The 20,131-nt window shown below is 45.7% G+C and overlaps 1 protein-coding gene across 3 annotated transcripts in view; it reads right to left on the bottom strand.

Moving 5' to 3' along the window:
* The window catches only part of Kdm2a (lysine demethylase 2A), a 65,440-nt gene extending 60,761 nt beyond the window's left edge, over window positions 1-4,679 (bottom strand). Inside the window, exons 1-2 of one of the 3 annotated variants that reach the window (XM_027408683.2) lie at window positions 4,574-4,679; window positions 2,340-2,446 (exon numbers count right to left, since the gene is read on the bottom strand). In XM_027408683.2, the coding sequence (XP_027264484.1) occupies window positions 2,340-2,381 (42 nt within the window). In that variant the 5' untranslated portion in view covers window positions 2,382-2,446; window positions 4,574-4,679. Of the gene's footprint in view, window positions 1-2,339; window positions 2,447-3,702; window positions 4,012-4,573 lie in introns of those variants that run through there. The other 2 variants (XM_035442048.1, XM_027408682.2) reach the window with 2 other exon arrangements.
* Window positions 4,680-20,131: the final 15,452 nt, after the last annotated feature.

Raw genomic sequence — 20,131 nt, 5'->3', positions numbered from 1 at the left:
ACTCAAGATAGTGGGAGAAAGAGGATCACTACAAACCTGCACCTACACAGTGGCTCACAAAAGTCTGTACTGTACTCCAGTTTCAGGGATCCAGTGCCTTTTTCTAGCCTGTGGCATCTGCATACATAAGGCACACATACATACATATAGGTAAATTTATTTTAACTTTATGTATTCATAGACAAATATCTGACTGGGTGTGGTAGTACATGCCTTTAATCCCAGCACTCAGGAGGCAGAGGCAAGTGGATCTGAGTTCAAGCCAACCTGGTCTTAAACTCAGGAGTGAGTTCCAGGACATCCAGGACAGCCAAGGCTACATAGAGAATGGGGGTGGGGTATTTTATCTATATATTGTACAAATATTTACTTATGGATAGGTAGATAGAATTTTTTTATTTTCCCTCTGTATAGCCCTAGCTGTCCTGAAACTCACTCTTGTAGACCAAGGCTGATCTCTAACTCAAGAGATCCACCTCTCTCTACCTCCCAAATGCTGCAGGATCCAAGGTTGTGCCACCACCACCCAGCATAAAATCTTATAAATGGGTATAGATTTAGGGATGTAAAACAAATCCCTGAAACACAACTGGCCAGAACATACATACATACATACATACATACATACATACATACATACATATTTGCCAATACATGTCAAACCATTAAAAATTAGATATTTAGCAGGGCATTGGTGGCGCACACCTTTAATCCCAGCACTCGGGAGGCAGAGGCACGTTGATCTCTATGAGTTCGAGACCAGCCTGGTCTACAAGAGCTAGTTCCAGGACAGCCTCCAAAGCCACAGAGAAACCCTGTCTTGAAAAACCAAAAATAAATAAATAAATAAATAAATAAAATTAGGTATTTATATTTTCTGTGTTTTGCCCTCTTGGTACCCAAGTGGTCAGAATAGGGTATCAGAGCCTATGGAACTGGAATTACAGTTAGTTGTGAGTCTCCATGTGGTACTGGGAATTAAAACAGGTCCTTTGCAAGAGCAGCAAATGCTCTTAACCACTGACTGAACCATCTCTCTAGTCTTCTGCATCAAACCTTTCTAACAAGAACATTAACAAAAGAAAAAAGCCAAAAGAAAGCAGGCAAGGTAGTTCACACCTGAAATCCTAGCATTCATGAGGTTGAGAAAAGAGAACTGTCACAAATTCCAGATCACCCCAAGCTACAATGTGATATAGTATCTCAAAGGGGAAAAAAAAAAAAAAAAGCAAAGCTGGATGGTAGTGGCTCACACCTTTAGTCCCAGTGCTTGGGAGGCAGAGGCAGGCAGATCTCTGTGAGTTTGAGGTCAGCCTGGTCTACAGTGCCAGAATAGGTTCCAAAGCTAAACAGAGAAACCCTGTCTTGGGGGGAATAAACAAACAAACAAACAAATAAATAAATAAAATAAGCTATAGCCTTTTCTCTAAGAGTGAGGATCACCAGAAAATAGATTAGGGAACTATTTACTCACTTTTCCAAACACACTCTGAACACAGAGCCAAATAAAACCACATATTCTTCAGTACTATGCTAAGCCTTTCAGTTCAGCAGATTTCATATACCATTTTGTGGCTCTCCTCCTATATCACTCTACAAACACACATTCAAAAGTTCAAAACACATGGTGAATAATACTAATAAAGGTCTCTATGACTAAGGAGGAAAAAAAAACAAAAAACAAAAAAAACTTTTTAAACTCCAATAGAGAAACCCTGAGAGGAAAGCAGAACTAAAAACATCCAAATGCACGTACAACCTAATCACTCCAAACTATGACAAAACTTTCCTTCAGTAACATCTCATAAATTCTTTCTAAAATATTAACCAAGAGAACTTTATCAGCATCAAGTATTGTTCTCAATCAATCCCCTCAACAATCCTCCAAATTTACCACACTGTTAATAAAATAACCACTGCTAACTTTCCAAAAAAAAAAAAATCATAGCTAATTATTAACACCTCAGCTCAAAAACTACAAACTTTTAATAAGTAACACTAATATATTTTTTAATAAAACTAACCTTCTTTGGTTTGTTCCTCAAATTTACATTTTTAAGATAATGTATTCAATTAAATTTACGATATCAGTATTCCAAGTTATTAGTCAAATTGCAATCTACAAAAACCTTTGATTTGCAATATTTGCAATGATTTCTATAAAAGTTTAGGCTGTAACTCCATTTCAAAACAGGATGGATTAAGGTTCTAACTACTCGACAGAAAAAAAAAAAAAAAACAAGGTAAGATAATAATATTGTACCTTCACTCCTCCTCTGGTACACAGAAAAGCCATATAGAATAATTACTTCCAAAAGAAGGGAGTTAAAAATACTAACCAATCTCTGGCTGTACCGAATCCTTTCTTCTTCAGGTTCCATCTCTTACTCTTCGAATGAAAGTACTGTAAAGAAACCACTCCGGGGCTGCCTTCCTCCTCTTCCTCCTTAGGAACCAAATTGCAAAGGAAATGAACAGAAATAAGAACTCATTCTCAAACTTATCCTTCCTTCTCATAAAGTTAAAGGTTGAGAATCCTTTTCATGAATTTGGAACCTTTACCCTCTTGGGCAAATGGTGCCATGTCTTGTCAACATTAATCTCATCACAACTCTAGGAGGCCTAAGGAAAAGGACACGTTGGTTTCAGTTCCTTGGGACCAGGCCACATCATTTTGTTTCTGCCCATGAGATTGCAGTTAGCAAAACTCTCCTTCCTGGAAACACTAGCAATAAATAAATAAATAAATAAAGAGAAGAAAGGAGAAAAAAGAGGAAAAGACTCAGGACTTTTTTTTTTTTTTTTTTTTTTGGAGATGGGATCTCTCTATATAGCCTTGGTTGTCTTTAAACTATGTAGACCAGGCAGGCCTCAAATTCGAGAGATCCGACTGCCTCTGCTTCCCGGAGATCAAAGGTGCGAACCACCAAACCCAGCAAGGACTTTTATTTCTAAAGCCTGAATGATCAGTTGGGAAGTACGAACAAAACTAATCCAGATGCCAAACAAATTATATCTCAAACAAGTAATGACAAACTATGAGCAAAAGGGACAGGTTACTTTCATAAAAAGAGGGCAAGGAAAATGAGGTTTTACAAAGACTCCAAACCGATGCCCCACATCCTTCTAGTAAGACTGTGCACAATTGTTGCCTTCCCAGAACTACCCTCCACACCTCAACACAAGGTGTACAACTCGGAAACAAATTTTAGAGTTTCAATACGAAGGCAAAAACACCAAATGATCTAGACGGTCAAATAATAAATCAAACAACTGAAACACCTATTAAATAAAGACAGGTTGGCGCGTCAAACAATCCACAACACCAAGCAAGGGTTTTTATTTCTCTAAATATTCTTTCTCCTAGATAATGGCTTCCATTGGGAATGCAAATGTTTTTCTCTCTTTAAATATATTACGGCCACGTTAACGGAATCCTTTCAGAGGACCCGATGACACAGTTTGCGAGAGCAGTCCGTGGCACTGCCCTCCTCTGCCTCGGTAGCGAGGGACACAGTCCGACCCCCTGGACGAGTGCCGCCAGGGCTGGACAGGAAAGCGGCAAATCTCGACTGCTCCCCCAGGGAAAAGGCGTTTCTATGGTTCACCCCTTGCAAAGAAATAAAAACTTTACATCAAGTCTTTAGATAAGACAGGGAACCAAACTTCCCAGGGCGGGGGAGGGGGGAGGGGAAATCTCACCGGGGATTTTGTTCTTGAGTTCTTGTCCAAGAGAGAAGATCCAAAAACAGAAAAAATTAAATCCCTAACGTCGTCTTCGGTTTTTCTGTATATTAACCCAGTCTCCAGACAAGGGTCAGAGCGACCCGGAAAAGAAGAAACAGTTACTGAATCAAACCTCCTCTTCTGGTTTTACGGACTCGGCGTCCGAGGCGTTAGGAGAGCAGAGCAAGACCACTCGGCGACTCCCCCGGGCCGGCCGTCAGCAGCCTCAGCCCGAGACCCGGGACAACCCGGCCGCGAGGAACACCCTCCTCTGGGTACCCCCGGCCGACCACAGACGCTTCCGAAGCCCAGAAGACGCGGCCGATCAGCTGAGATCCACCCGGCCGACGCTCCCCGCGCCGCCCGGCCCCCCGGAACGCGGGCCCCGGCCCCGGGGGGCGGAGGGGGCGGGAGCAGCGAAGTGTTCTGACTGGGGGCCCCCGGCTGCGTTTGCGTCGTCCCCTAAGCCGGGGCTCCGCGCTGCGGGACGATCCCCCCACCCCCCGGCTACTCCCCAGTCGCAGAGGAGGGACTCCGGGGGATGGGCCCCCTGTCGTTGCCCTTCCACCAGAAGAGCCCCCTGCCCGGGAGAGAAACAGCTGCGACAGGCCCAGGAGCTGGAAAGGTGCTCTGCGACCCGCCGCTGCCGCCGCTGCTGCCGGGGAGGGGTGTTGTTTCCCTCACACAGGAGGATCCGCTGAAGCAGCCGCCGCCATTTTGAACCCGTCAGATTCTCACATACACACAGCTCCTTCGGGCTGACTGCGCAGGCGCCGTCTCCTCACCACCCCCCCCACCCCGTCGTCTCTCCACCCCCACCTCCTTCAAGCCTCCCTGCGCTTCTTACCGCTCTCCGGGACACACGAGAACGCGCACGCGTCACTCCCCTCTAACGCGGACACACCGCCGGCGCGCGCACGCGCGGATGCGTCGGCCTCGAATCGCCCGCGCCCCGCGACGCCGACGCGGTTCCCCGCCCTCCCCACCTCGCGTCAGCCCGCAAGCCCTCCGGCCGGCCTACCGCCCCCGCTCCCTTGCCCGCCTCCTTCCAGGTCCCCAGCACGGCTGGATGCCGGCGCCTGCGCACAAGCTGCGAGCCTCCTCCGCGAGCTCCCTCCCCCACACCGGCACTCCACAGACGCTCACGCGGGCGGGCCGGCGGGCGTGCGGGCGAGCGGGCACGCACGCACACACTCACACACACACATACAACTTCGCCTGTGACCCCGCCCATCGCCGGCCAGCTGCGCCAGCCGCCTTCCCCCACCACTCTAGGGAGGGCTGTGACCCCCGACCCCCACAAAACACAACATCCCCCCCACAAGCAGTAGGAAGCATCTCCCCTTCCCCAAAGGCTTCTCTGAAGCCCTAGGCAGCCAGCCCGTCAGTCAGACCACTGAGGGCCCGGCGGCCTGGGCCAGGGCAGCCGTTGGCCACCTCAACGCGGGGTCCCCCGGGGTCATGCCATGGGTGGGAGTGGGCCAGGCCCCGGCGCCGCGCTCGGGCCTGCTCAGACCGAGGGGGCGCATACAAGCGGCGTATTCCCGCCGGGCGCCCTCCCTCACGCGCCGGCCGGTGGACCGAGGCCCACCTGCTCGCCATCCCGGAGTAGGCCCCAGCACCCCCGCTGCAGGGCCTGGCCGCCCTTAGCACGGGGGGCTCCTCTGTGCAGTGACCCGGTTCCGCCTCACCCACTCCTTGCCGCTCCGAAGGGGCAGGAAACGGGAGTAGTAGCATGTCTGTCCAGGGCTCGGCTCCCTCGGGGGAGCTCCAGACGTTTGACAAGGGCGTCCACAGGTGCTGTGCTGTGCGCGCGAGTGGGATCCACGACGGCTCGGGGGCGGCGGCGGTCAGCGCACCCACCGCGGGCCACAGGCGCCTGGGGAGGTGGCCCAGGAAGCCCCTGCTGTTGGCCACGCTCAGGTTTCCGTAACGCCGGTGCCCTCGGCGGCCCGGGTGGGACGTGACCCCGCCCCCGGCGAGTCGGGGCGCCCCCCACTGAGAGGGGCGCGGGCCGCCCCTAACCCCAGGGCCGCGGCGTGTACAGGAGGCCCAGCCTGGAAGATGTCTCCAGTCTGTGTGCGCAGCTTCGCGCGAGGGTCAGCGATGGGGCAGCGGCGGCCCAAGCTGCCCGGCCCTGCCCACGAACGGGCTCCCATGGCTCGACAGCTGCCCGACGGGCTAGCAGGCTTCGGACGTCGACGGAGCCCAGCCAGAGGTAACAGAGCAATGCCATAAGAGCAGCCCAACTGCGCTCAGGGGCAGTTCCCCAGCCAATCTCGTGCTTTGAGGCCCGTTTAAATTGTAAATCCCACAAAGGACGGTGGCCTGGACGCTACACATCCAAGTGCTTGAGGTTGGCACCTTCCCCTTGCTGAGTGGTGTCACACAAATCTTTTTCTCCCAGCCTTAGTTTCCGACTCTTCAGCTTGATCCTGATGAGTCTGGAATTGAAGAGGAAGAGCACGGTGTGTATCTATCAAAAAAAACGTTCATAAACAATCTTCTAGGTCTTTTAGGAAGACGTTAGTGATCGACAGTTGGAAAAATGATACTTTTTCTATCACAGTTTGAACTGGGTAAAAACACTCCTTAAATCCAAAGTATTTAATAAAACACAAGGTTTTGTTAAGGCACAGAGGATTTTTACAGACATTCTCTGCTTTGTTTCACATCTTTAGTAGACAAGGGAAAGAGCTTTTTGTTTTTAAACTTGTTTTAAAGATAGACAATTGGAATATAAGATTAAACCGGGTGCATAATTACTGAAAGAAAGAGGTCCACCGTTTTAGGACTGCCAACAGAAACCTCTCACAAGAAAACTGATTGGTTAGTATGGATTTGTCATCTTGCAGCCAGTTACTGAGCAAAGTCATTCTTTATTCTGATACCATATTCAGACTTAATTTTTTAGGGCATTGCTACTAAGAGATAATTGCTGAAACTTTATCAGATTTAAGGCCTCTTTCGGTCTTTGGACTACAATAAAATGTTTTAAAAGTAGTACTCTTACATAGGTGTAATGACTCAGAGGTTGAGGCAGAAAGATTCCCATAAATTAAAAGCCAACCTGGGTTAGATAATGAGTTCCAGGCCAACCTAGGCTACATAGTGCAACCTTGTCTCAACAAAAGGCAATGGTCTTTTACATCCAATGCCAGGCATAGCCCCAAAGACATCTCTGACTTTCTGTAGCTACAAAACAAAAATCTCAGCCATTTATTTTAAAGGAAATTTTGCTTCTATCAGAATAATTGAGTGTTGGGTCTCATTGCTATTCCCTTTATTTAGTTCTATTTATCCAGAAATATTTAATACTTAAAGGCAAAAAAGAAAGAAAGGCCCTACATGGTACATACAACCTATAATTCCAATACTGGGAGGTGAATGATGCAGAAGGATCTTCAGTCTGAGCTGCATAATGAGTTCAAGACTAACATGGTCTGTATAGCAAGATTTCCTGCCTCAGAGGAGGTTAAGGATCTCTAGATGTAACTCTTGACATTGTAAGAGACCTTTTGCAAGTTTAATTCACATGTGCTGTAAGAAAACCAAGGAAGGCTCCAGAATAAATTCAACCCACAGTATTTATTTTGAACACAGCTACAAATAGAACAAGGTTTGCCAAATTCCATCCCAACTCTTTCCAGTTGAAAGCCATTTGTTAACTACTTTGCAATAGTGGAATTAACTAATTAAACAAATACACCTAATAATGTCTGTACAGGTTGGCTTTGTAAATGTAGCAAAGCAGATGCAAAGATAGAGATAGGCAGATAGGCAATAAGAGGTAGGCAAATAGATAGTCATATCCCCCCAAATCATAGTGACTTGATGGGTAGGGGCAGATCTATGAGGACTATTGTTTTGGCTTTAAAAAAAAAAATTCCAGAAAGTCTAGAACTGGGGCAATTTCCCAAGAAGGCTGCTAGACCCTTGAACTATGTAGGTAGCCTCAACTTCAGCTAAAGGGAGAGGAGATAAGTGGTTTATGGAAAGGAAGGAAAAAAAATCTAGAAGCCTTGAGAAAATAGTCTGTCTGGAATAATCTGGTGTCTTAATTTGTAAATTCATTTACAATGTGTGCCAGTGTCTGTGTCTGCATTTGCTCATAGAAAGTATGCACACCTACACACACATAATTACCTGTGAGCCTATGTATAGTGGCAAGGTATATATAGACTAGAAGACAATCTTGGGTGTCATTCCTCAGGCACCATCTACCTTGTCTCTTTCTTATTCTTTTACAGACAAAGTCTCCCACTGACATGGAATTCCCAAGAAGGCTAAGCTGGCTAGCCAGGGAACCCAAGGATATGCTTGTCTATGCCCCTCCACTACTAAAATTACAAGTGTTCACTATGGCCCATCGATGGTGGCAATGAACATTAATCCCAGCCCTCCAGAGGCAGGTGAATCTCTGTGAGTCTGAGGCCAACCTGGTCTACAAAGAAAGTTTCAGGACAGCCAGAGTTGTTACACAGAGAAACCCTGTCTCAAAATAAATAAACAAATAAACAAGTGTTCACTTTGAACACCCATCTCTTTTTTGTTTTTGTTTTTTCGAGACAGGGTTTCTCTATATTGTTTTGGAGCCTGTCCCTCTGTAGACCAGGCTGGCCTTGAACTCACAGAGATCCAACTGCCTCTGCCTCTCGAATGCTGGGATTAAAGGCATGCGCCACCAACGCCCAGCTCACCCATCTCTTCTTACGTAGGTTGTGGGAGTGAAACATAGGTGAGTACTTTCCCAACTGAGCCATCTTGCCAGCTCCAGTGTCAGCCTTTGTTTTGCTTGCTTGTTTTCTGAGACAGAGTTTCTCTGTGTAACAGAGCCTTGGCTGACCTGGAACTCCTCAAACTCTCAGAGGTCTGCCTGTCTCTGAAGTGTTGGGATAACAGATGTGCACCACCACACAGTTTTCTTTTCACAGAAGTAATACCCAATAAGTGCTGCTAAGAGCATCATGTACTGCTCTTGCAGAGAACATGAGTTTGGTTCCCAGCACCCATGTTGGCTGGCTCATAACAACCTATAACTACAGCTTCAGGGTATCTTGACACCCCCTTTTGGCCTCTACCAGCAACTGCATTCATGTACACATACCACTTCCCTAGAAACAGAGGCATCCAGAGAATTTTTAAATCTAAAAAAGCCTTTAAAGCTGGGCGGTGGTGGCTCAAGCCTTTAATCCCAGCACTCGGGAGTCAGAGGCAGGTGGATCTCTGAGTTCGAGACCAGCCAGGTCTACAAGAGCTAGTTCCAGGACAGCCTCCAAAGCCACAGGGAAACCCTGTTTTGAAAAACCAAAATTAATTAAATAAATAAATAAAAATAAAAAAACCTTTAAAATACTGAGTCCACCCACTTTTCTGTGTATATTTGGGAAAATGGGGGGGGGGCGGGGTTAAGGATGAAACAAAAGCTTTGTTTTTAACTGTGTTAAGCTATTTCCAATTTGTTTTTCAATTTTAAAGAGGAAACAAGGCTGCTCCCAAAATAGTAGATCTGATCCAGAACAGAGAAGGTGGTCTTGAAGATTCCCCGGGAGTCAACATGGTCATCAGTGGTTCAACAGCTCAGAGACAGAATGGCCATCCTGTGGGTGTCTGAAACTCCTTCCTAATGAGTCCTTCTAGGTCTCAGTTGTGAAATGAATCACCTCTTAAAGTGTGGTGTCTGCCACATAATAGATACTGTTCATGACCTTTCTCTATCAACGAGTGTCACTATATAACTAAGATTAGCCCCAAAGTCCTGGGTTCAAAACATCCTCCCGTCTCAGCTTCCTAAGAAACTAGGATAACAAGCACGTGCTTTTTTTAAACTTAGATTTTGTTTATTTGTGTATGTCAAAGCGTGCATATGGAGACAAGAGGACAACGTGTGGAAGAGGATTCTCTTCTTCCCCACCATGTGGGTCACACAGGTTAACAGGCTTGACAGTCATCTTTACCTGTGTGCCTGCTCAGTGGTCACAGGCATACACTTCCTTTCTTGTTGTTGTTGTTTGTTTTTTGTTTGTTTGTTTTTGAGACAGGATCTCACTATGCAGCCTTATCTGGCCTAGCCCACATTATGTAGACTAGGCTAGCCTGAAACTCCTAGAGATCTATTTAGACCTCTTGAATGCTGGATTAAAGGTATGCACGATCATATGCATCTTTTTATTTTTCTTTCCTCTTGACAGGGAAGAGGTCTTGCATGTCATGGCTGTATGTGCAGGTGTATGCTTGTGTATGTGTGTAGGTCAAAGAATAGCTTAAAGAGTCTGTTCTCGATGGGTGTTGGTGGCACACGCCTTTTAGTATCAGCACTCAGGAGACAGAGGCAGGTGGATCTCTGTGAGTTCGAGACCAGCCTGGTCTTCAAGAGCTAGTTCCAGGACAGCCTCCAAAGCCACAGAGAAACCCTGTCTCAAAACACCAAAAAAAAAGTCCGTTCTCTCCTTCAATCATGTGAGTCCCAGGAATGGAACTCAGGTTATCAAGCTTAACAGTAAACATCTTTACCCACTTAGCCATCTAGTACACATTATATTTCTGGCATCTAGATTTAAGAATAGTTTGGGAGAGGGCTGGAGAGATAGATGGCTCAGAGGTTAATTTCCAGAGGTCCTGAGTTCAATTCCCAGCAACCACATGGTGGCTCACAGCCATCTGTTATGAGATCTGGTGTCCTCTTCTGGTGTGCAGATATACATGGAAGCAGAATGTTGCATACATAATAAATAAAATCTTTAAAAAAAAAAAAGAATAGTTTGGGAATTGTTGGCAGAGTACTTGCCTAGTAAGCACAAAGTTCAAGGTTCCATACCAGCACTGTGTTCCATACCTATAATCCCAACACTCAGGAGATAGAAGCAGGAAGATCAGAAGTTCAGGGTTAAATTGCCTATAGAGCCAGCTTATGCTACATGAGACCCTATCTGAAAACAAAACAAACAGAAAACCAGTGTTGAGTAAAGATGTTTTGTATTTAAGCAAATTGAAGAGGGTTCGAATGATCCACAAGCCTTTCTAGACAACTGCTCTCCTCAGTCCCAGCCTCTTTTTCCTCCCCATACCTTGTGTCTGCTCTCCATTTTATCCTCTTCCCTGCTGTCCTTCTTTCCATCATTCTGTACTATCTCTACCTTCTCTGTCCATCATCTGACAGGCCTGTGTGCCTACTCTCTTTTTACTACCTGGTGCACTTAGACTAGTGTTCTTTAGATTTGTTAAATAGTGAACATCTCTTATTTTTTTCTACCAGACAAGCTCATTCTGGAGGTGAACTGAGCCACATGAGTATCATTCAAAGGCATTAATACTATGAATGGATGTTGAATGATCATGACCTAAAGAAATGATAGGTAATTTTCTTTTGCATCTGGAAAAAGAATCTAAAAGGATTGGGGAGGAAAAGGCCAAAAATGCCCTGTATCGTTGAGCATGGATGACACATCGTGGTGGTTTGAATGAGATTGGCCCCCATGGACTCATATATTTGCATGCTTAGTCCCAGCTGGTAAACTGTCTGGGAAGGATTAGGAAGAGTAGTTTTATTGAAGGACTTTTATCACTAGGAGTAGGTTTTGAGGTTTCAAAAGCCCTTATCAGGCTCTTTCTTTCTTAGCCTGCCAATCATTATGTAGCTCTCAACTACTCCAGTACCATGTGCTTGCCACCATAGCTATGTTCCCCATTAAGATGATAATGAACTAACTCTGAAACTGTAAACAAACTCCCAATTAAATGATTTCTTTTCTGGGAGGCAGAGGCAGGCGGATCTCTGTGAGTTCGAGGCCAGCCTTGTCAGCAGAGCGAGTGCCAGGATAGGCTCCAAAGCTACACAGAGAAACCCTGTCTCGATAAACCCAAAAAAAAAAAAAAAAAAAAAAAAGATTTCTAAGAGTTGCTTTGGCCATGGTGTCTCTTCACAGTAATGAAAACCCTAAGACATACATGAAACTCAAATTACATGGGATGCAGCTGACCATTTCCTTGAGATCATGAGACTTTAGCTTTCTCTGGCCCAGTGCCTCTCAGCTACTATCTCCTGGCATTTGGCCTTTTCTACAGATTAGCCACTACAATTAGTGGATTGACTTTGGCTGTTGGGGCAACTAGGCCAGCATCTGAGAGCCACCTGTTCTTTCTAGTCTTAGCATTGCTTTGGAGCTAGGCTACCCTTACTTCCCATTTCTTTTTTTGGGTTTTCAAGACAGGGTTTCTCTGGATTGCTTTGGAGGCTGTTCTGGAACTAACTCTTGTAGACCAGGAGGGCCTCGAACTCACAGAGAGCCACCTGCCTCTGTCTCCTGAGTGCTGGGATTAAAGGCATGTACCACCGCCACCTGGCCTTACTCCCCATTTCTAAAAGAAGTGCTGTCCTGCCACAGACCAGAACTGAGAAATACCTGTTTCAGCCATGTCCCTTAAAGGCTACTTGTGCAAGTACTTATCTGTATCCAGACCCTCCTAGCAGGTCAGATCTTTGTGTACCTTCTTCAAGGGTACAAACCACCTTTCCTCAGCTTCTGCTAAGGCTGCTTCAGCTGCTTTTCAAGGACTGACTACCAGTTTTGTGTTTTTAACCTCCTGCCTTAGCCTCAGTTCTCTTGAGTAAAACAGATACTAATGCTTGCCATTTCCTGGCAGTGGTGGCACACATTTTTAATTCCAGCACTCAGGAGGCAGAGGCAGACAGATCTCTGTTCCAAGCCAGCCTGGTTACACAGCTAGTTACACAGAGAAACCCTGTCTTGAAACACCAAAAATAAAATAAAGATGGCTGGTTCTTTTGTATTTTTTTCCTTTTTTGGATGCTAGGGATCAAACCTAGGAACTTCTACATGCTAGGCAACTGTGAAACACCCCACAGCAATAGAATCCCTAAGACATAGGGAGGCTGAGGCAGGAAGACCTAGAATTCTAGACCACCATTGGTTACATGGTACCCTACCCTAAATATTTTTTTCATTTCTGAAATCTTTCTCCATTCAACTATTTAATGTAGTGTTGAGTATAAGGTAGGAAAAAAGAGAATTTGTTGTAAAAATGTACTAAGAGGCCAGGCATGGTGGCACATGCCTTTAAAGCCAGCACTCTGGAGGCAGAGGTAGATGGAACTCTGGGTGTTGGAAGCCAGCCTGGACTACAGAGTTCCAGGCCACCCAGAGCTACATAGTGAGACAATTTTATTGTGTAATGGGGGGGTCCTGTTTCTATACTTCACTTTTTTTATTTTTGGAGCTGATTACAGGATTGACCCATCTATTTTGTGAGTATATATGAAGATGTGAATGTAAATGTATGCTTCATGTAAATATTGATTTATATGATATATCTAATTCATCTTAGTATTTGTTTTATTTTTCCTAAAACATATACATACACATATATGTATATATATAGTTTTTTTTGTTTTTTAAAACAGGGTTTTCTCAGCCGGGCGTTGGTGGTACATGCCTTTAATCTCAGCACTCGGGAGGCAGAAGCAGGAGGATCTCTGTGAGTTCGAGACCAGCCTGGTCTACAAGGACAGCCTCCAAAGCCACAGAGAAACCCTGTCTCGAAAAACCAAAAAAAAAAAAAAAAAAAAAAAAAAACCAAGGTTTTCTCTGGAGCCTGTCATGGAGCTAGGTCTGGAGACCAGGCTGGCCTTGAACTCAAAAGTCTCTACCTCCTGAGTACTGGAATTTTTAAGATTTATTTATTATGTATACAGTGTTCTGTCTGAATGTATGCCTGCATGCCAGAAGAGAGCACCAGATCTCATTATAGATGGTTATGAGCCACCATGGTTTATTGTAGGAGATTTTATTTATTTATTTATTTATTTAATTTGGTTTTTCGAGACAGGGTTTCTCTGTGTAGTTTTGGAGCCTATCCTGGCACTCCCTCTGGAGACCAGGCTGGCCTCGAACTCACAGAGATCTGCCTGCCTCTGCCTTCTGAGTGCTGGGATTAAAGGCGTGCACCACCAACACCCAGCCCCTTTAGAGTTTTTTATCATCAATAAATTCAGAAAAGTATGTATTGGGTGTGGTGGTGTGTATCTGTAATTCCAGCTACTCCAGATGCTGACGCAAGAGGACTGCAATTTCAAAGCTAACCTCGAAAACCCTGTCTCAAAATAAAATAAAAATGGTCTGGGTGGTAGCTCACGCTTCAGAAAAAAAAAATGTAATAAAAGACTAATTTTAAAAATATCAGCCTACACATACACAAATTCATACCACTCACAGGAAAAGTGGGGGAAAAAATCGACCTCCATATCAAGCATAAAGATGACAACAGCTTGATAGAGGAAGGACAGGGTTTCTGCCCCACTTCAGAAGGAGCTGTGGCCCTCTTCCTCTCCAGGACCTGATGCTGCAGTAATTTCTTCCAAAGAGTGTCTGCTGGGTCCACATTTTCTAATGGGACATTAGCTCTGTAGTCTTTTGGGTTTTGTTTGTTTGTTTGTTTGTTTTCATTTTGTTTTTTGTGTGTTTGTTTGTTGGTTTGTTTGCGAAAAGGTTTCTCTGTATAGCCCTGGCTGTCCTGGTACTTGCTCTGTAGACCAGGCTGGCCTCAATCTCACAAAACTCCACCCGCCTCTGCCTCCCAAGTGCTGAGATTAAAGTGTGAGCCACCACTACCTGGCCAATTTGCTCATTTTTAAAATTTACGGTCTGAGGCCCAATATGTTAAGACTCCTGGCCAAGATCATATAGTTAGGTTAGTGATACAGTTGTAACTATAAACCATGTCTTAATACCTGTACCATTGCACTTCTGTTCTTCCTCAAACTGATCTCAGTTTCTCACCCACAGATCAAATATTCATTCATTTGGGCCAGATGTGGTGGCACAAGACTTTTAATCCCAGTACTTGGGAAGCAAAAACAGGAGGATTTCTAGAAGCTTGATTTACAAAGCTTCCAGAAATCCTGGTTTACAAAGTGAGTTCCAGGCCAGCCAGAGCTGCATAGTGAGACCTTGTCTCAGAATAATAAAAAACTTGGGGTGGCAGACGTTGGTAGTGCATACCTTTAATCCCAGCACTGCAGAGACAGAGGCAGGTGGATCTCTGTGAGTTCAAGGCCATTCTGGTCTCCAGAACAAGTTCCAGGACAGGCTCCAAAGCAATACAGAGAAACCCTGTCTCAAGAAACCAAAAAGAAAAAAAAAAAAAAGCCTGGGGGTGGTTGCTCCAGCCTTTAATCCTAGCACTAAGGAGGCAGAGGCAAGGTGGATCTCTGAGTTTGAGGCCAGCCTGGTCTACAGAGCAAATTTCAGGACAGCCAGAGCTACACAGTGTCTCAAATCAAACAAACAAACAAAAAAAACTGAGTTTAGTTAACTTGGAGAAACTACAGCAAATGATTGGGTCTGTGAATCCTACCAGGAAACTGATAGTTTATCTGAGGTGGAGATATTGAAACTATTTGACAAAAAGGAACATTCCAGGTAAAGATACCGGTACACTCAAAAAGCAGCCATCCAGTGCAGCAGGAGTAAAGTGAAAGGAAATACTGTGAGCTGCCATGCGGCCTGACCAGGAGGCTGGGAGGCCAGCAAAGAGTGGACCTCAAGGCCCAACAACCTATGCTCTTAGATACAAGGAAATGACAAGGTCAAGTTTATGTCTTAGAACTCTGATACAAAAGCAGAATGCTAGCAAGAAAGGTCTTCTGTTTTTCCCATGAGGGAAGTAAGAAAGTGGCCCCACACAGGACAGTAAGAGGAGAAGGGAAGAAATAAGAGCCTGGCATAGACCAGTGCCAGGAGGATCATTGAGCCCAGGAGTTTAGGGTCAGCCTAGGCAACATAGAACATGAGATCCTTTCTTGTGGGAAGAAAGAAGTAAGAGGGCTCAATGAGATTTGTCCACACAGCTGGGCAGTGATGGTACATGCCTTTAGGATTTTGGGGAGTTCGACCCAGCCTACATGGCTACACACAGAGAATCACTGTCTCAAAAAATAAAAAAATATTTTTGTTCACACATTTGTTGTATAGAATGTGAAGGAGAGGGAGGGGACATGGGTGACAGTTTCTACCCAAAGGACAAGATCACATGTGTGTGTCTAAGGACTCTGAAACACCTGCTGGTTTACAAGGATTAGAATGGAAGAGTAGTCTGTGATAGAGGAGGAGGTTGGAGACAGCATAAAGAGATGAAAATCACAGGAGAAATATGGCCTGTATGGATAAAGGAAGGAGGCCAGAATCCTTGGGGCCTGGGGTGGGGCTACAGAGCCTATTGCAGATTCCCTGTAACTGCTTCAGGAATTAATGTGATATACAAAGAAGCCACCAGAGGAAGAGGAGCATGTGAAACAGCTAAGAAAGAATGGCCAGGGAGGTACAAAAGACAAAAGTACCTAGAGGACAGTAGGAGGAAGAGGAGAGTCAGGTAGATAAAATAGGACCAAGTCGGGCTGTAACTATTGTGACATCCCCAAGCTGGGTATGGTGGGTGGCACACTCCTTTAATCCCAACAAAGGCAGGTTTATCTCTGTGTTCAAGATCAGCCTCGTCTGCAGAGAGTTCCAGGACAGCCAGGGATACTTAGACTCTCTCCAAAAGGAGAGAGGGAAGAAAGAGGGTAAGGGGAGCCGTGGCAGCAAGACGAGGACTGAATAGAATGAGTGGGAAGAGGAGGAACATGAGCTTCCTTTTGAGAAGTTTGCTGTGAGAAGAGAGCAGAGGGAAGAAAAGTGTGAACAGGGGATGGGGCTGGAGACAGTCAATGTTGCAGCATACAGAAGAGTTGGGAGCCCTGAGATCCCAAGAGCAGCATCAACTAAGAATGGACAAATTATCATAGCTTGGGAGGAAGTTGCCATGGCTAGCACATTTTGAAGGTAATGGCATGGTAGACTGGAGGAATTTATCTTTGGAAGCCTCTGTCTGGAATATTCCTACATCAGTGGCAGAAAAAGGGAGTGAACTTACTCTTTTCCCTGTTCTACCATGAAAAGACATATCAAGAAGAACTTCAGGTGTTGGCACCTTGACCTCGGACTTCCTGTCCTCTAGAGCTATGAGGAAATAACTTCCTGTTCTTTATAAATCAGCATGAACAGACTGAGGTAGAAAGGGGACAAAGTTCTCCCAGCCCCAGCCCAAAACAGGGTTTCTCTTTGTAGCCATGGCTGTCCTAGAACTTGCTCTGTAGATAAGGCTGGCCTTGAATTTAGAGATCTACTTGTCTTTGCCTCCCAAGTGCTGGGGCTAAAAGGCATGTGCCACCATACCCTGTGGAGAACGCAGTTTTATTAAAAATATATATTCTTTGGTAGGCCTAAGTGATATGTATGCACCATATGCCTGTAGGAAGCCCATGGTCAGAAGAAAGCTTCAAGTCTCCTGGAACAACAGTTGCAGGAAATTGTGAGCCATCATATGGGTGCTGGGAATCAAATCCAGACCTCTGCAAAAGCCGTAAATACCTAACTGCTGAGCCATTTTTCCAGCTCTGGCAATTCTATTATCTACAGCCATGTCATCATCACATTTGTTAGTTTCCCACTTTCTATCCATATTCTGTGGACCATGCTGAAGTGAAAGGCATGGGTAGGTTTGAAACTCAGTGTAAGGGGTCACAGGAAGCTGCCTTACTGTCTCCTCTGCTAGTGTCAGATGTTCATGAAGACTTGGGCAGGTCCAGGCAGTCTAGAGGAACCCCAAGCAGGAAGGAGAGCGGAGTTCAAAGCAGGATTTTGTAGCTCCTAACAACTGATGACTAGGAATTTATGTCTCCCTCTGAACCGACCTGTACCTTTTTGCATGGACTTTCTACATAATCTCATTCTCATCTCTATATTCTTAGTCCAGTGAAATCTTATGATTCTTACAACTTTAAATGCTGTCTCTGTGGGTTTGACTCCAGCACCTACCATTATGTCGCCACATGGTCAGATTGAGATTCCCTTGACCTCTGTGAAGCATGGGCTCACCTGCACTCATCCTTCAGCACATTCAAACCGGCTTGAGCCATTCTCCGGTCACTTCTTCCTCTACCTCCAAAATCAGTCCTCAGGCCTCCCTGCTGCTTTTTTGTGTTCTAGCCATGCAGTTCCATCCTCCTAAGTGCTGCTTTCTTGTTTTGTTTTTTGGTGGGGGGTGGGGGGTGGTTGAGACAGGGTTTTCTGTGTAGACCTGGCTGGCTGTCCTGGGACTCACTTTGTAGACCAGGCTGGCCTCAAACTCACAGAGATCCACCTGCCTCTGCTTCCCGAGTGCTGGGATTAAAGGCGTGCGCCACCAACATCTGGCCTTGTTTTGTTTCTTAATTCATTTTTATTTTTATATGTATGAGTGTTTTGCTTGCATGTACTTCTGTGACGCATTCGCATGCCGTGCCCACGGAGACCAGAATAGGATGTTGGATTCCCTGGAACTGGAGTTACCGACAGCCGTGAGCCTCTATGTGGGTACTAGAAATTGAACCCTGGTTCTCTGGAAGAGCAGGAAGTGCTCTTAGCTGCTGAGCCCTCTCTCCAGCCCTCTTGTTTTCCAAGTCTGATATGTCCCGTACCAAGTATTTGTATCTGAGCAGAATGAAATGCTGAGTAGCTGGAATGCTTAACTCTGGGTGGCTGCTGGGAAGGGCCAACCGATAGAAATGAAGTTGGAAAAGGTTGAAAAGGAGGAGCTGGTGGGGGTTGAAGCTCAGGATGGGAACAGATTGGACACCAGTGGCCTCCACAGTCTCTAGAAGGGACAGTCTCATAAACTGAAGTCAAGAAGTAGGTGAAATGACAGTCTTGGCCCAGTGCTGGCCACCTGGCAGGCCTTTGCTGGGGTGGAAGAGGTGCTAATGAACAGGGCTGAAAGAAACTAGAGTGAGACAGTGATGGGGAGATGAGAAGAGCTTCAACAGTGGGTAGCAGAGAAGGAAGAGGATAAGTCAGTATAAGCTTTGCCTTGTAGTCACAGGACAAGGACAGGGCTGGAGAAATGGTTCCGTTGTTAAAGCACTGGCTGCTCTTCCAGAAGACTTAGGTTTCTTTTCTAGCATCCACATGATAAGTCCCAACTGTCTATAACTCCAGTCCCAGGGAATCAAACACCCTCTCCTGGCCTCCAGGGGCACCAGGCACACACATGGTGACAGACATACATGCAGGCAAAACAAACACTGAAATTTTAGAAGAAAGGATCAAAGCTGGAGTATTTGCTCCATTTGCCTTGTTCCTTAGTCCCCATCAATGCCATTTATTCGGTGGTGTAGTTCCTACATGTGCCCAGTCTCTCTCTTGTAGATGAATTCAAGATGATCCTGGCAGAATTTAGAGTCACCTACCTCTGTGTAGCTCCTTCTGGCCTTATGTGGCTCAGCCTGTGTGACTTTTTTTTTTTTTTTTTTTGCAGATTTTTTTTATTTGAATTAGAAACAAGATTGTTTTACATGTCAATCCCATTTTCCTCTTCCTCTCCTCCTCCCCTACCACCACCCCCCAACTAAAACCCTGCCTATCACATATCCTTTCTGCTCCCCAGGGAGAGTGAGGCCTTCCATAGGGGTCATCAGAGTTTGTCATATCCTTTGGGATAGGGCCTAGGCCCACCCCTGTGTGTATTGGCTCAGGGAGTATTCCTCTATGTGGAATGGCCTCCCAAAGTCCACACCTATGCTAGGGATAAGTACTGAACTACTACAGGAGGTCCTGTAGATTTCCCGGGTCTCCTCACTGATACCCATGTTCCTGGGGTCTGGATCAGTCCAGTGCTGGTATCCCAGCCATCAGTCTGGGGACCAAGAGCTCCCCGTTGTTCAGGTCAGCTGTTTCTGTGGGTTTCACAGCCTGGTCTAGACCCCTTTGCTCATCACTCCTCCTCCTGGATTCCAGTTCAGTTCAGTGATAAGTTGTGGGTGTCTGCTTCTACTTCCACCAACTGCTGGATGAGGGCTTTAGGATGGCATATAGTGACTTTTTTTTAAGGTTTATTTATGTATTTTATGTACATGAATGCTCTGTCGGCCTGCAGGCCAGATGAGGGCATCAGATCACATACAAATGGGAATTGAACTCAGGACCTCTGGAAGAGCAGCCAGTGCTCTTAACCACTGAGCCATCCCTCCAGCCCCAGCTTGTGACTTCCTTCTGAACACTAACTCTCAAGCAGGTGAACTGAAAGGGAGCACAGAACAACAAGGATCCTATCCACCTCATAATTGGATTGATCCTGCTAGCTGTGGATTCTGCCCATCCCAACTCTGATGTTACCACCACCACCGCTGCTACAGTTTTTCCACAATTCAGACTGAGAAAATGTTGCTTCGAGGTTACCAAGGGTCTAAGGTCATGTGACTTTCATAGGAAGAACTAGAGTTTGAGTCTAGCTAATGTGCTCCCTGGAAAGTAATTTGAAACTTCAGTTGGAGGGGTTGGGGATGCACCTTGGCAAGTTAGAGTGATTATGT

Source organism: Cricetulus griseus, chromosome 3 (assembly GCF_003668045.3).
Source record: "Cricetulus griseus strain 17A/GY chromosome 3, alternate assembly CriGri-PICRH-1.0, whole genome shotgun sequence".
NCBI lineage: Eukaryota > Metazoa > Chordata > Mammalia > Rodentia > Cricetidae > Cricetulus > Cricetulus griseus.
Note: the sequence above shows the minus strand (reverse complement) of the source record. Positions and strands in the feature narration are given on the sequence as shown.